General features: G+C 44.4%; 1 protein-coding gene across 1 annotated transcript in view; it reads right to left on the bottom strand.

Moving 5' to 3' along the window:
- Positions 1–18,961, bottom strand: part of LOC118382143 (sodium-dependent noradrenaline transporter-like) — a 74,045-nt gene that overhangs the window by 26,099 nt on the left and 28,985 nt on the right. Inside the window, exons 5-7 of the mRNA XM_052513427.1 lie at positions 18,174–18,312; positions 10,192–10,326; positions 9,333–9,436 (exon numbers count right to left, since the gene is read on the bottom strand). Coding sequence (XP_052369387.1) covers positions 9,333–9,436; positions 10,192–10,326; positions 18,174–18,312 — 378 coding nt within the window. The remainder of the gene's footprint in view (positions 1–9,332; positions 9,437–10,191; positions 10,327–18,173; positions 18,313–18,961) is intronic.

Genomic DNA, 18,961 nt, shown 5'->3' with positions numbered 1-18,961 from the left:
GCAGACATCAACTCACGATCAGTCAGCAGACATCAACTCACGATCAGTCAGCAGACATCAACCCACGTTCAGTCAGCAGACATCAACTCACGATCAGTCAGCAGACATCAACTCACGATCAGTCAGCAGACATCAACCCACGTTCAGTCAGCAGACATCAACCCACGTTCAGTCAGCAGACATCAACTCACGATCAGTCAGCAGACATCAACCCACGTTCAGTCAGCAGACATCAACCCACGTTCAGTCAGCAGACATCAACTCACGATCAGTCAGCAGACATCAACCCACGTTCAGTCAGCAGACATCAACCCACGTTCAATCAGCAGACATCAACTCACGATCAGTCAGCAGACATCAACCCACGTTCAGTCAGCAGACATCAACTCACGATCAGTCAGCAGACATCAACTCACGATCACTCAGCAGACATCAACTCACGATCAGTCAGCAGACATCAACTCACGATCAGTCAGCAGACATCAACCCACGTTCAGTCAGCAGACATCAACTCACGATCACTCAGCAGACATCAACTCACGATCAGTCAGCAGACATCAACTCACGATCAGTCAGCAGACATCAACCCACGTTCAGTCAGCAGACATCAACTCACGATCAGTCAGCAGACATCAACCCACGTTCAGTCAGCAGACATCAACTCACGATCAGTCAGCAGACATCAACTCACGATCAGTCAGCAGACATCAACCCACGTTCAGTCAGCAGACATCAACCCACGTTCAGTCAGCAGACATCAACCCACGTTCAGTCAGCAGACATCAACCCACGTTCAGTCAGCAGACATCAACTCACGATCAGTCAGCAGACATCAACCCACGATCAGTCAGCAGACTTCAACTCACGATCAGTCAGCAGACATCAACTCACGATCACTCAGCAGACATCAACTCACGATCAGTCAGCAGACATCAACTCACGATCAGTCAGCAGACATCAACCCACGTTCAGTCAGCAGACATCAACTCACGATCAGTCAGCAGACATCAACCCACGTTCAGTCAGCAGACATCAACCCACGTTCAGTCAGCAGACATCAACCCACGTTCAGTCAGCAGACATCAACCCACGTTCAGTCAGCAGACATCAACTCACGATCAGTCAGCAGACATCAACCCACGTTCAGTCAGCAGACATCAACTCACGATCAGTCAGCAGACATCAACCCACGTTCAGTCAGCAGACATCAACCCACGTTCAGTCAGCAGACATCAACCCACGTTCAGTCAGCAGACATCAACCCACGTTCAGTCAGCAGACATCAACCCACGTTCAGTCAGCAGACATCAACTCACGTTCAGTCAGCAGACATCAACTCACGATCAGTCAGCAGACATCAACTCACGATCAGTCAGCAGACATCAACTCACGATCAGTCAGCAGACATCAACCCACGTTCAGTCAGCAGACATCAACTCACGATCAGTCAGCAGACATCAACTCACGATCAGTCAGCAGACATCAACTCATGATCAGTCAGCAGACATCAACCCACGTTCAGTCAGCAGACATCAACTCACGATCAGTCAGCAGACATCAACCCACGCTTCAGTCAGCAGACATCAACCCACGTTCAGTCAGCAGACATCAACTCACGATCAGTCAGCAGACATCAACCCACGTTCAGTCAGCAGACATCAACCCACGTTCAGTCAGCAGACATCAACCCACGCAGACATCAGTCAGCAGACATCAACCCACGTTCAGTCAGCAGACATCAACTCACGATCAGTCAGCAGACATCAACCCACGATCAGTCAGCAGACATCAACTCACGATCAGTCAGCAGACATCAACTCACGATCACTCAGCAGACATCAACTCACGATCAGTCAGCAGACATCAACTCACGATCAGTCAGCAGACATCAACCCACGTTCAGTCAGCAGACATCAACTCACGATCAGTCAGCAGACATCAACTCACGATCAGTCAGCAGACATCAACCCACGTTCAGTCAGCAGACATCAACCCACAGTCAGCAGACATCAACAGTCAGCAGACATCAACTCACGATCAGTCAGCAGACATCAACCCACGTTCAGTCAGCAGACATCAACCCACGTTCAGTCAGCAGACATCAACTCACGATCAGTCAGCAGACATCAACCCACGTTCAGTCAGCAGACATCAACCCACGTTCAATCAGCAGACATCAACTCACGATCAGTCAGCAGACATCAACCCACGTTCAGTCAGCAGACATCAACCCACGTTCAGTCAGCAGACATCAACCCACGATCAGTCAGCAGACATCAACTCACGATCAGTCAGCAGACATCAACTCACGATCAGTCAGCAGACATCAACCCACGTTCAGTCAGCAGACATCAACCCACGTTCAGTCAGCAGACATCAACCCACGTTCAGTCAGCAGACATCAACCCACGTTCAGTCAGCAGACATCAACTCACGTTCAGTCAGCAGACATCAACTCACGTTCAGTCAGCAGACATCAACCCACGTTCAGTCAGCAGACATCAACCCACGTTCAGTCAGCAGACATCAACCCACGTTCAATCAGCAGACATCAACTCACGATCAGTCAGCAGACATCAACTCACGATCAGTCAGCAGACATCAACCCACGTTCAGTCAGCAGACATCAACTCACGATCAGTCAGCAGACATCAACCCACGTTCAGTCAGCAGACATCAACCCACGATCAGTCAGCAGACATCAACTCACGATCAGTCAGCAGACATCAACCCACGTTCAGTCAGCAGACATCAACTCACGATCAGTCAGCAGACATCAACCCACGTTCAGTCAGCAGACATCAACTCACGATCAGTCAGCAGACATCAACTCACGATCAGTCAGCAGACATCAACCCACGTTCAGTCAGCAGACATCAACCCACGTTCAGTCAGCAGACATCAACCCACGTTCAGTCAGCAGACATCAACCCACGTTCAGTCAGCAGACATCAACTCACGATCAGTCAGCAGACATCAACCCACGATCAGTCAGCAGACATCAACTCACGATCAGTCAGCAGACATCAACTCACGATCACTCAGCAGACATCAACTCACGATCAGTCAGCAGACATCAACTCACGATCAGTCAGCAGACATCAACCCACGTTCAGTCAGCAGACATCAACTCACGATCAGTCAGCAGACATCAACTCACGATCAGTCAGCAGACATCAACCCACGTTCAGTCAGCAGACATCAACCCACGTTCAGTCAGCAGACATCAACTCACGATCAGTCAGCAGACATCAACCCACGTTCAGTCAGCAGACATCAACCCACGTTCAGTCAGCAGACATCAACTCACGATCAGTCAGCAGACATCAACCCACGTTCAGTCAGCAGACATCAACCCACGTTCAATCAGCAGACATCAACTCACGCAGACATCAACAGTCAGCAGACATCAACCCACATTCAGTCAGCAGACATCAACTCACGATCAGTCAGCAGACATCAACTCACGATCACCAGCAGACATCAACTCACGATCAGTCAGCAGACATCAACTCACGATCAGTCAGCAGACATCAACCCACGATCAGTCAGCAGACATCAACTCACGATCACGCAGACATCAACTCAGCAGTCAGCAGACATCAACTCACGATCAGTCAGCAGACATCAACCCACGTTCAGTCAGCAGACATCAACCCACGCTCAGTCAGCAGACATCAACCACGCTCAGTCAGCAGACATCAGTCAGCAGACATCAACCCACGCTCAGTCAGCAGACATCAACTCACGATCAGTCAGCAGACATCAACTCACGATCAGTCAGCAGACATCAACCCACGTTCAGTCAGCAGACATCAACCCACGTTCAGTCAGCAGACATCAACCCACGTTCAGTCAGCAGACATCAACCCACGTTCAGTCAGCAGACATCAACTCACGATCAGTCAGCAGACATCAACCCATGATCAGTCAGCAGACTTCAACTCACAGCAGACATCAGTCAGCAGACATCAACTCACGATCACTCAGCAGACATCAACTCACGATCAGTCAGCAGACATCAACTCACGATCAGTCAGCAGACATCAACCCACGTTCAGTCAGCAGACATCAACTCACGATCAGTCAGCAGACATCAACCCACGTTCAGTCAGCAGACATCAACTCACGATCAGTCAGCAGACATCAACTCACGATCAGTCAGCAGACATCAACCCACGTTCAGTCAGCAGACATCAACTCACGATCAGTCAGCAGACATCAACTCACGTTCAGTCAGCAGACATCAACTCACGTTCAGTCAGCAGACATCAACCCACGTTCAGTCAGCAGACATCAACCCACGTTCAGTCAGCAGACATCAACCCACGTTCAGTCAGCAGACATCAACCCACGTTCAGTCAGCAGACATCAACTCACGTCAGTCAGCAGACATCAACTCACGCTCAGTCAGCAGACATCTCACGTTCAGTCAGCAGACATCAACTCAGCAGATCAGTCAGCAGACATCAACTCACGATCAGTCAGCAGACATCAACTCACGATCAGTCAGCAGACATCAACCCACGTTCAGTCAGCAGACATCAACTCACGATCAGTCAGCAGACATCAACTCACGATCAGTCAGCAGACATCAACTCATGATCAGTCAGCAGACATCAACCCACGTCAGTCAGCAGACATCAACCCACGTTCAGTCAGCAGACATCAACCCACGTCAGTCAGCACATCAACCCACGTTCAGTCAGCAGACATCAACCCACGTTCAGTCAGCAGACATCAACTCCACGATCAGTCAGCAGACATCAACCCACAGCAGACATCAGTCAGCAGACATCAACCCACGTTCAGTCAGCAGACATCAACCCACGATCAGTCAGCAGACATCAACCCACGTTCAGTCAGCAGACATCAACCCACGTTCAGTCAGCAGACATCAACTCACGATCAGTCAGCAGACATCAACTCACGATCAGTCAGCAGACATCAACTCACGATCAGTCAGCAGACATCAACTCACGATCACTCAGCAGACATCAACTCACGATCAGTCAGCAGACATCAACTCACGATCAGTCAGCAGACATCAACCCACGTTCAGTCAGCAGACATCAACTCACGATCAGTCAGCAGACATCAACTCACGATCAGTCAGCAGACATCAACCCACGTTCAGTCAGCAGACATCAACCCACGTTCAGTCAGCAGACATCAACTCACGATCAGTCAGCAGACATCAACCCACGTTCAGTCAGCAGACATCAACTCACGTTCAGTCAGCAGACATCAACTCCACGTTCAGTCATCAGTCAGCAGACATCAACCCACGTTCAGTCAGCAGACATCAACCCACGTTCAATCAGCAGACATCAACTCACGATCAGTCAGCAGACATCAACCCACATTCAGTCAGCAGACATCAACTCACGATCAGTCAGCAGACATCAACTCACGATCACTCAGCAGACATCAACTCACGATCAGTCAGCAGACATCAACTCACGATCAGTCAGCAGACATCAACCCACGTTCAGTCAGCAGACATCAACTCACTCAGCAGACATCAACTCACGATCAGCAGACATCAACTCACGATCAGTCAGCAGACATCAACTCACGATCAGTCAGCAGACATCAACCCACGTTCAGTCAGCAGACATCAACTCACGATCAGTCAGTCAGCAGACATCAACTCACGATCAGTCAGCAGACATCAACTCAGTCAGCAGACATCAACCCATCAGTCAGCAGACATCAACTCACGATCAGTCAGCAGACATCAACCCACGTTCAGTCAGCAGACATCAACCCACGTTCAGTCAGCAGACATCAACCCACGTTCAGTCAGCAGACATCAACCCACGATCAGTCAGCAGACATCAACTCACGATCAGTCAGCAGACATCAACCCATGATCAGTCAGCAGACTTCAACTCACGATCAGTCAGCAGACATCAACTCACGATCACTCAGCAGACATCAACTCACGATCAGTCAGCAGACATCAACTCACGATCAGTCAGCAGACATCAACCCACGTTCAGTCAGCAGACATCAACTCACGATCAGTCAGCAGACATCAACCCACGTCAGTCAGCAGACATCAACTCACGATCAGTCAGCAGACATCAACTCACAGTCAGTCAGCAGACATCAACCCACGTTCAGTCAGCAGACATCAACTCACGATCAGTCAGCAGACATCAACTCACGTTCAGTCAGCAGACATCAACTCACGATCAGTCAGCAGACATCAACCCACGTTCAGTCAGCAGACATCAACCCACGTCAGTCAGCAGACATCAACCCACGTCAGCAGACATCAACCCACGTTCAGTCAGCAGACATCAACCCACGATCAGTCAGCAGACATCAACTCACGTTCAGTCAGCAGACATCAACTCACGTTCAGTCAGCAGACATCAACTCACGATCAGTCAGCAGACATCAACTCACGATCAGTCAGCAGACATCAACTCACGATCAGTCAGCAGACATCAACCCACGTTCAGTCAGCAGACATCAACTCACGAGTCAGCAGACATCAACTCACGATCAGTCAGCAGACATCAACTCACGATCAGTCAGCAGACATCAATCAACTCATGATCAGTCAGCAGACATCAACCCACAGCAGACATCAACTCACGAGTCAGCAGACATCAGTCAGCAGACATCAACTCACGATCAGTCAGCAGACATCAACCCACGTCAGTCAGCAGACATCAACCCACGTTCAGTCAGCAGACATCAACTCACGATCAGTCAGCAGACATCAACCCACGTTCAGTCAGCAGACATCAACCCACGTTCACTCAGCAGACATCAACCCACGTTCAGTCAGCAGACATCAACCCGCTCAGTCAGCAGACATCAACTCCACGTCAGCAGACATCAACTCATCAACCCACGTTCAGACATCAGTCAGCAGCAGACATCAACCCACGTTCAGTCAGCAGACATCAACCCACGTTCAGTCAGCAGACATCAACCCACGTTCAGTCAGCAGACATCAACCCACGTTCAGTCAGCAGACATCAACCCACGATCAGTCAGCAGACATCAACCCACGTTCAGTCAGCAGACATCAACTCACGATCAGTCAGCAGACATCAACCCACGTTCAGTCAGCAGACATCAACCCACGTTCAGTCAGCAGACATCAACTCACGTTCAGTCAGCAGACATCAACCCACGTTCAGTCAGCAGACATCAACCCACGTTCAGTCAGCAGACATCAACTCACGTTCAGTCAGCAGACAGCAGCCATCACATTCAGTCAGCAGACATCAACCCACGTTCAGTCAGCAGACATCAACCCACGTTCAGTCAGCAGACATCAACTCACGATCAGTCAGCAGACATCAACTCACGATCAGTCAGCAGACATCAACCCACGTTCAGTCAGCAGACATCAACCCACGTTCAGTCAGCAGACATCAACCCACGTTCAGTCAGCAGACATCAACCCACGTTCAGTCAGCAGACATCAACCCACGTTCAGTCAGCAGACATCAACCCACGTTCAGTCAGCAGACATCAACCCACGTTCAATCAGCAGACATCAACTCACGATCAGTCAGCAGACATCAACCCACGTTCAGTCAGCAGACATCAACTCACGATCAGTCAGCAGACATCAACTCACGATCAGTCAGCAGACATCAACCCACGTTCAGTCAGCAGACATCAACTCACGATCAGTCAGCAGACATCAACCCACGTTCAGTCAGCAGACATCAACTCACGATCAGTCAGCAGACATCAACTCACGATCAGTCAGCAGACATCAACCCACGTTCAGTCAGCAGACATCAACTCACGATCAGTCAGCAGACATCAACCCACGTTCAGTCAGCAGACATCAACTCACGTTCAGTCAGCAGACATCAACCCACGTTCAGTCAGCAGACATCAACTCACGATCAGTCAGCAGACATCAACCCACGTTCACTCAGCAGACATCAACTCACGATCAGTCAACAGACCGACAGAGAGAACATGGACCACAGTCTGACCTCAACCTTCCCATCTGTGTACAATATGGAGAATAATACAACCAGCTGCTAGCCATTCAGATGTCATTTGAGAACATCTACGGATGTAACAGCCAACTTTCACAAGTCCTCATTCAGCCTCTCAGCTCCCAAATATGGCCCAGCTGAGCACACATGAGGCCTTCAGCTGTGTTGGGGGGGGGGGTTAGATCAGGACAAGTAATCTATAAGAGTGGGAAATTCAATTGGCTGTACAGCGTCACCCTACATATAATAACACTACCCAGCTAACACATAACATTCTGAGAACCATATGTTTCCTAGAGCTTGGTGAGGGCATGGTTGTCCTATAGTAATTTTGCATACAACCTTCCCACAATGTTCTGTGAATGATGCAGGACACCCAGTTAGCACATACTGTTCTGAGAACAATGTTTCTTCGGTGGGAAATTCATAACGTTTGCTACAGATTTGTAGCAGATAGCTATACACCTTGACAAACTTAGCAGTGAGTGAGTGATGACCATAAAAACACACATGACTGATGGCTATAGCTAATTAGCTGTGTTCAACAAGTATATTATTCTTCTCTTTATCTAGCTCTATTTGTGATATTTTACCTTGCCTTGCTGGCATGATAGTTTGCTACATAATCAATCCTCTGATGACATCTGTGATGTTGTAGATGATAACCATCTGAATACATGAGCTCCGTCTGAAGTTGGATGTGGTCACTTCAATGTAAACAAGCCCATTATCTGGTGTGAACCTGCGCATGCAACTTTTCATGATGCGGCCGGGAAATTGGTCTACAGAATGGGTGGCAATGGTCCATGGACAAACATTACTGTAGTGTTACCACTGCAGCCAGGGAAACACCTACTGACCTATACATACACAAACACAACTGGAATACAAAAGAGACCATATATCTACACACTTTAAAAAAAAAGTGTGCCAGTCTGACTGGGTGCCAGTCTGATACTGGCACCCACCTCTCTACTTTCACAGGAACCTATTAGTGATGACAAGGATCAGCAGACCCCACAGTCTAATGTCTGTTTCTCTGTGAGGGGTTTAGAGGAAGACAGAATGGCAGGGAAGGTAACACTGCCTATGGCTATAGCCATCATCTGGCCTAGCATGGCCTGCACTTATCCTGTTAGCTCCAAGCCAGAAGGTCCACTGGCCTGATACACATCACCTTTCTGTCCAGTTAAAACAGGAAAGACAAACCTAAAGAGAACTAAACCAAGCACAGGATCTCGTTGCCTGGTTACGGGTTATAGAAGGTCATGTAAGCCTTGTAAGGTCATGATAGAGAAGCACTGAGGACAGACAGTACAGTGATATCAACACAGTGATACGTCTTACCTGTAACAGTTGTTGTCAAATTTATTGTAGCTGGCAAATGCAATGAGCACTCCAAAGCCAGCTCCCAATGAGTAGAAGATCTGGGTAGCAGCATCAATCCACACCTACAGCAGGAACATAGAAAGATACTTTATGTGTTGTTCCCAAAGATTTGTCCTCGTGGCCTGTGTGATCCAGAGGGGACAGCCTCTGACCCCAGCCCACTGCCCTTTGACTCACCCTTCCCCTTTCCCCCCATCTTTCCAACACTTTACTATCTCTTCAATCAAGCGAAGAAATTAAGAAACTGCCCCACTCCTTAAAAAATTATTCAATATTTGTCCTCAAAGAGCCCATGGCATTACAATACGATACAGAGAAGAGCACTACATTTGACATAATCTCTCCTGAGTACTGACTATCTACTGACTATTGGCTCTAAATAATCTCATCTCTGATATGATTCCTTGGCCATGTTTTAAAAAAAAGCTCCTTACCGTTCATTTACTGCGTTTTATATTGAATATGGCATATTTTATTCCTATCTTTTTTCCCTCCACTTTGTTTACAAAAACAGCTAACACGTGTTTTGGTTTCAAAATTAGTGAATGACATGTATTTCCATATTGGACGTGACTATGGGAGTTCTAGCAGTAACACTGTCCTGCACTCTGGGGCTGTGTCTCTCAGTAAAAGGGTTTACAAATTCTTGTATCTTTTCCAAAATTCCCAGGTTTTAAGAAATCCTGTTTGGTGGATCCCGGATTTCTAGTTAATTCTCTCTTGATTCCAGGATCCTGGGAATTTTGTAAGTTATTGGAAATATTGCATCCCTAATTTCAGTAACACACTGTATTATACTCTTAAAGACTTGTCTGACCTTGGGGTCGTTGAGTTGTTTAAAGTCGATGTGGAGGTAGGCCCGTATGCCGTCCATAGCCCCTGGCAGAGTGATGCCTCTGATCAGCAGGACGAACAGCACCACATAGGGCATGGTGGCCGTGATGTACACCACCTGGACACAACACAACACAACACAACACAGAACATTAGATACATGACAACAGTAGTGTTCAATACACCACCTGAACACAACACAACAACACAGAACATTAGATACATGACAACAGTAGTGTTCAATACACCACCTGAACACAACACAACACAACACAGAACATTAGATACATGACAATAGTAGTGTTCAATACACCACCTGAACACAACACAACACAGAACATTAGATACATGACAACAGTAGTGTTCAATAGCACCTGGACACCTGATACACAACACAACAACACAACAGAACATTAGATACATGACAATAGTAGTGTTCAATACAGCACCTGGACACAACACAACAAAACACAGAACATTAGATACAACAATAGTAGTGTTCAATACACACCTGAACATTAGATACATGACAACAGTAGTGTTCAATACAGCACCTGGACACAACACAGAACATTAGATACATGACAATAGTAGTGTTCAATACAGCACCTGGACACAACACAACAACACAGAACATTAGATACATGACAACAGTAGTGTTCAATACAGCACCTGGACACAACACAACACAACACAACACAACACAGAACATTAGATACATGACAATAGTAGTGTTCAATACAGCACCTGGACACAACACAACAAAACACAGAACATTAGATACATGACAACAGTAGTGTTCAATACACCACCTGGACACAACACAACAACACAGAACATTAGATATATGACAACAGTAGTGTTCAATACACCACCTGGACACAACACAACACAGAACATTAGACACATGACAATAGTAGTGTTCAATACAGCACCTGGACACAACACAACACAACAACACAGAACATTAGATACATGACAACAGTAGTGTTCAATACACCACCTGGACACAACACAGAACATTAGATACATGACAACAGTAGTGTTCAATACACCACCTGGACACAACACAGAACATTAGATACATGACAACAGTAGTGTTCAATACACCACCTGAACACAACACAACACAACACAGAACATTAGATACATGACAATAGTAGTGTTCAATACAGCACCTGGACACAACACAACAAAACACAGAACATTAGATACATGACAACAGTAGTGTTCAATACACCACCTGAACACAACACAACAAAACACAGAACATTAGATATATGACAACAGTAGTGTTCAATACACCACCTGGACACAACACAACACAGAACATTAGACACATGACAATAGTAGTGTTCAATACAGCACCTGGACACAACACAACACAACAACACAGAACATTAGATACATGACAACAGTAGTGTTCAATACACCACCTGGACACAACATAGAACATTAGATACATGACAACAGTAGTGTTCAATACACCACCTGGACACAACACAGAACATTAGATACATGACAACAGTAGTGTTCAATACACCACCTGAACACAACACAACACAACACAGAACATTAGATACATGACAATAGTAGTGTTCAATACACCACCTGAACACAACACAACACAACACAGAACATTAGATACATGACAACAGTAGTGTTCAATACACCACCTGGACACAACACAACAACACAGAACATTAGATACATGACAACAGTAGTGTTCAATACACCACTTGGACACAACACAACAACACAGAACATTAGATACATGACAACAGTAGTGTTCAATACACCACCTGAACACAAAACAACACAACACAGAACATTAGATACATGACAACAGTAGTGTTCAATACACCACTTGGACACAACACAACAACACAGAACATTAGATACATGACAACAGTAGTGTTCAATACACCACCTGGACACAACACAGAACATTAGATACATGACAACAGTAGTGTTCAATACACCACCTGAACACAACACAACACAGAACATTAGATACATGACAACAGTAGTGTTCAATACACCACCTGAACACAACACAACACAACACAACACAACACAGAACATTAGATACATGACAACAGTAGTGTTCAATACACCACCTGAACACAACACAACACAACACAGAACATTAGATACATGACAATAGTAGTGTTCAATACACCACCTGAACACAACACAACACAGAACATTAGATACATGACAACAGTAGTGTTCAATACAGCACCTGGACACAACACAACACAACACAACACAGAACATTAGATACATGACAATAGTAGTGTTCAATACAGCACCTGGACACAACACAACAACACAGAACATTAGATACATGACAACAGTAGTGTTCAATACAGCACCTGGACACAACACAACACAACACAACACAACACAACACAACACAACATAGAACATTAGATACATGACAATAGTAGTGTTCAATACAGCACCTGGACACAACACAACAAAACACAGAACATTAGATACATGACAACAGTAGTGTTCAATACACCACCTGGACACAACACAACACAGAACATTAGATACATGACAATAGTAGTGTTCAATACAGCACCTGGACACAACACAACACAACAACACAGAACATTAGATACATGACAACAGTAGTGTTCAATACACCACCTGGACACAACACAGAACATTAGATATATGACAACAGTAGTGTTCAATACACCACCTGAACACAACACAACACAGAACATTAGATACATGACAACAGTAGTGTTCAATACACCACCTGAACCCAACACAACACAGAACATTAGATACATGACAATAGTAGTGTTCAATACACCACCTGAACACAACACAACACAGAACATTAGATACATGACAACAGTAGTGTTCAATACACCACCTGGACACAACACAACAACACAGAACATTAGATACATGACAACAGTAGTGTTCAATACACCACTTGGACACAACACAACAACACAGAACATTAGATACATGACAACAGTAGTGTTCAATACACCACCTGAACACAACACAACACAACACAACACAGAACATTAGATACATGACAACAGTAGTGTTCAATACACCACTTGGACACAACACAACAACACAGAACATTAGATACATGACAACAGTAGTGTTCAATACACCACCTGGACACAACACAGAACATTAGATACATGACAACAGTAGTGTTCAATACACCACCTGAACACAACACAACACAGAACATTAGATACATGACAACAGTAGTGTTCAATACACCACCTGAACACAACACAACACAACACAACACAGAACAGAACATTAGATACATGACAACAGTAGTGTTCAATACACCACTTGGACACAACACAACACAACACAACACAACACAACACAGAACATTAGATACATGACAACAGTAGTGTTCAATACACCACCTGGACACAACACAGAACATTAGATACATGACAACAGTAGTGTTCAATACACCACCTGGACACAACACAGAACATTAGATACATGACAACAGTAGTGTTCAATACACCACCTGGACACAACACAGAACATTAGATACATGACAATAGTAGTGTTCAATACACCACCTGGACACAACACAACACAGAACATTAGATACATGACAACAGTAGTGTTCAATACACCACTTGGACACAACACAACACAGAACATTAGATATATGACAACAGTAGTGTTCAATACACCACCTGGACACAACACAGAACATTAGATACATGACAACAGTAGTGTTCAATACACCACCTGGACACAACACAACACAACACAACACAGAACATTAGATACATGACAACAGTAGTGTTCAATACACCACTTGGACACAACACAACACAGAACATTAGATATATGACAACAGTAGTGTTCAATACACCACCTGGACACAACACAACACAACACAGAACATTAGATACATGACAACAGTAGTGTTCAATACAGCACCTGGACACAACACAACACAACACAACACAGAACATTAGATACATGACAACAGTAGTGTTCAATACACCACCTGAACACAACACAACACAACACAGAATATTAGATACATGACAACAGTAGTGTTCAATACACCACCTGGACACAACACAACACAACACAGAACATTAGATACATGACAACAGTAGTGTTCAATACACCACCTGAACACAACACAACACAACACAGAATATTAGATACATGACAACAGTAGTGTTCAATACACCACCTGGACACAACACAACACAACACAGAACATTAGATACATGACAACAGTAGTGTTCAATACACCACCTGGACACAACACAACACAACAACACAGAACATTAGATACATGACAACAGTAGTGTTCAATACACCACCTGAACACAACACAACACAACACAGAACATTAGATACATGACAACAGTAGTGTTCAATACACCACCTGAACACAACACAACACAACACAGAACATTAGATACATGACAATAGTAGTGTTCAATACAGCACCTGGACACAACACAACAAAACACAGAACATTAGATACATGACAACAGTAGTGTTCAATACACCACCTGGACACAACACAGAACATTAGATACATGACAACAGTAGTGTTCAATACACCACCTGGACACAACACAACACAACACAACACAGAACATTAGATACATGACAACAGTAGTGTTCAATACACCACTTGGACACAACACAACACAGAACATTAGATATATGACAACAGTAGTGTTCAATACACCACCTGGACACAACACAACACAACACAGAACATTAGATACATGACAACAGTAGTGTTCAATACACCACCTGGACACAACACAACACAACACAGAACATTAGATACATGACAACAGTAGTGTTCAATACACCACCTGGACACAACACAACACAACAACACAGAACATTAGATACATGACAACAGTAGTGTTCAATACACCACCTGGACACAACACAACACAACACAGAACATTAGATACATGACAACAGTAGTGTTCAATACACCACCTGGACACAACACAGAACATTAGATACATGACAACAGAACACCACCTGGACACAACACAGAACATTAGATACATGACAACAGTAGTGTTCAATACACCACCTGGACACAACACAACACAGAACATTAGATACATGACAACAGTAGTGTTCAATACACCACTTGGACACAACACAACACAGAACATTAGATATATGACAACAGTAGTGTTCAATACACCACCTGGACACAACACAACAAACACAGAACATTAGATACATGACAACAGTAGTGTTCAATACACCACCTGGACACAACACAACACAACACAGAACATTAGATACATGACAACAGTAGTGTTCAATACACCACCTGGACACAACACAACACAACACAGAACATTAGATACATGACAACAGTAGTGTTCAATACACCACCTGGACACAACACAACACAGAACATTAGATACATGACAACAGTAGTGTTCAATACACCACCTGGACACAACACAACAAAACACAGAACATTAGATACATGACAACAGTAGTGTTCAATACACCACCTGGACACAACACAGCACAACACAACACAACACAACACAGAACATTAGATACATGACAACAGTAGTGTTCAATACACCACCTGGACACAACACAACAAAACACAGAACATTAGATACATGACAACAGTAGTGTTCAATACACCACCTGGACACAACACAACACAACAACACAGAACATTAGATACATGACAACAGTAGTGTTCAATACACCACCTGGACACAACACAACAACACAGAACATTAGATACATGACAACAGTAGTGTTCAATACACCACTTGGACACAACACAGAACATTAGATACATGACAACAGTAGTGTTCAATACACCACCTGGACACAACACAACACAACAACACAGAACATTAGATACATGACAACAGTAGTGTTCAATACACCACCTGGACACAACACAACAACACAGAACATTAGATACATGACAACAGTAGTGTTCAATACACCACCTGGACACAACACAACAACACAGAACATTAGATACATGACAACAGTAGTGTTCAATACACCACTTGGACACAACACAGAACATTAGATACATGACAACAGTAGTGTTCAATACACCACCTGGACACAACACAACACAACACAACACAGAACATTAGATACATGACAACAGTAGTGTTCAATACACCACCTGGAACATTAGATACATGACAACAGTAGTGTTCAATACACCACCTGGACACAACACAACACAACACAGAACATTAGATACATGACAACAGTAGTGTTCAATACACCACCTGAACACAACACAACACAACACAGAACATTAGATACATGACAACAGTAGTGTTCAATACACCACCTGGACACAACACAACACAACACAGAACATTAGATACATGACAACAGTAGTGTTCAATACACCACCTGGACACAACACAACACAACAACACAGAACATTAGATACATGACAACAGTAGTGTTCAATACACCACCTGGACACAACACAACAACACAGAACATTAGATACATGACAACAGTAGTGTTCAATACACCACCTGGACACAACACAACACAACACAACACAGAACATTAGATACATGACAACAGTAGTGTAACCACCTGAACACAACAAAAACACAGAACATTAAAAACAACAGTAGTGTTCAATACACCACCTGGACACAACACAACACAACACAACACAGAACATTAGATACATGACAACAGTAGTGTTCAATACACCACCTGGACACAACACAACACAACACAACACAGAACATTAGATATATGACAACAGTAGTTAAATAAAGGTAAAATTAAAATTAAAAAATCTATGTCGTCGGCACCCAGGGAGCAGTTGTTTTTCGGGGTTAACTGCCTTGCTCAAGGGCAGAATGACAGCAGGAGTGGGTGTTGTATTACAGTAGGAGTGTGTGTTATATTACAGTAGGAGTGTGTGTTATATTACAGTAGGAGTGTGTATTATATTACAGTAGGAGTGTGTTGTATTACAGTAGGAGTGTGTGTTATATTACAGTAGCAGTATGTGTTATATTACAGTAGGAGTGTGTGTTGTATTACAGTAGGTGTGTGTTGTACTACAGTAGGAGTGTGTGTTATATTACAGTAGGAGTTTGTGTTATATTACAGTAGGAGTGTGTGTTTGTTGTATTACAGTAGGAGTGTGTGTTGTATTACAGTAGGAATGTGTGTTATATTACAGTAGGAGTGTGTGTTGTATTACAGTAGGCGTGTGTTGTATTACAGTAGGAGTGTGTGTTATATTACAGTAGGAGTGTGTGTTGTATTACAGTAGGAGTGTGTGTTGTACTACAGTAGGAGTGTGTGTTGTATTATAGTGTGCGTTGTATTACAGTAGGAGTGTGTATTATATTACAGTAGGAGTGTGTGTTGTATTACAGTAGGAGTGTGTGTTGTATTACAGTAGGAGTGTGTGTTGTACTACAGTAGGAGTGTGTGTTGTATTACAGTAGGAGTGTGTGTTGTATTACAGTGTGCGTTGTATTACAGTAGGAGTGTGTGTTGTACTACAGTAGGAGTGTGTGTTATATTACAGTAGAAGTGTGTGTTGTATTACAGTAGGTGTGTTTATTTATTTTTTAATTTTAAATGTTTTATTTTACCATTATTTAACTAGGCAAGTCAGTTAAGAACAAATTCTTATTTTCAATGACGGCCTGGGAACAGTGGGTTAACTGCCTGTTCAGGGGCAGAACGACAGATTTGTACCTTGTCAGCTCGGGGGTTTGAACTTGCAACCTTCCGGTTACTAGTCCAACGCTCTAACCACTAGGCTACCCTGCCGCCCCATTACAGTAGGAGGGTGTGTTATATTACAGTAGGAATGTGTGTTATATTACAGTAGGAGGGTGTGTTATATTACAGTAGGAGTGTGTGCTGTCCTAAGCGGTAGGGTACAGCACAGTGTGTCAACAGTACCTTGCCGGAGGACTTGACACCCTTCCAGAGACTGAAGTAGAGTAGAAAGACCACAGCCACCAGACAGAGGACCAGCTCCCAGCGAGGCATGCCCAGGTCCTGGATCCCCCTGCTCTCATGGAGGTGGAGTACGCCACGCCTGGAGAACACACACACACTAAGGCTGAGTCCCGATTCTACAAGCTTCTACCGTAGTGTCCTTTGCACAGTTTCACATGGCCAATGCTTACACCAACCCTATGCTTTTAAATCAATAACGAGGAGTCTGAAAGTGTGTACTTCTGGAAAAGGGTGTAGAATCTGGAAGCATCCACATACTTAAAAAGACAGTGGTGTGGAGGATGACATGTGTAACACACTCAGACCACACACACACAAACACACACACATATATAGACACAGGCAAGAACACGAACACACACACAGTAAGTGGTGCGGAGGATGACATACATAACACACCCAGACCACACACTCCAACAACACATCCAACTTCATTTAGACCCAGATTGATGACCAAACTGTCCACAGCATAGATACCTCATAAAACACAAAGAAAAAGATAGGAATATAGACATGCCTTATTAGGAAACATACAGTATGAGGCTATATTGCAGGCTACCCACAGTATTCTCTTTTCCCTGGCCAGCCCCCAGAGAATGCTGTGTTTGTATGGTGGATCCACCCAGGCTATGACTCAGCTAGCATAGACTCAACACATGAACAGTCCCTGTCTGACCCTGAGTAGAGTGAGGGGAGTCACCTGCTCTAAGGGAGGACAGGATTCTAAA

Source organism: Oncorhynchus keta, unplaced genomic scaffold, assembly GCF_023373465.1.
Source record: "Oncorhynchus keta strain PuntledgeMale-10-30-2019 unplaced genomic scaffold, Oket_V2 Un_scaffold_1109_pilon_pilon, whole genome shotgun sequence".
Taxonomy (NCBI): domain Eukaryota; kingdom Metazoa; phylum Chordata; class Actinopteri; order Salmoniformes; family Salmonidae; genus Oncorhynchus; species Oncorhynchus keta.
The sequence above is the reverse complement of the archived record's forward strand: the minus strand, read 5'-3'. Positions and strand labels throughout refer to the sequence as shown.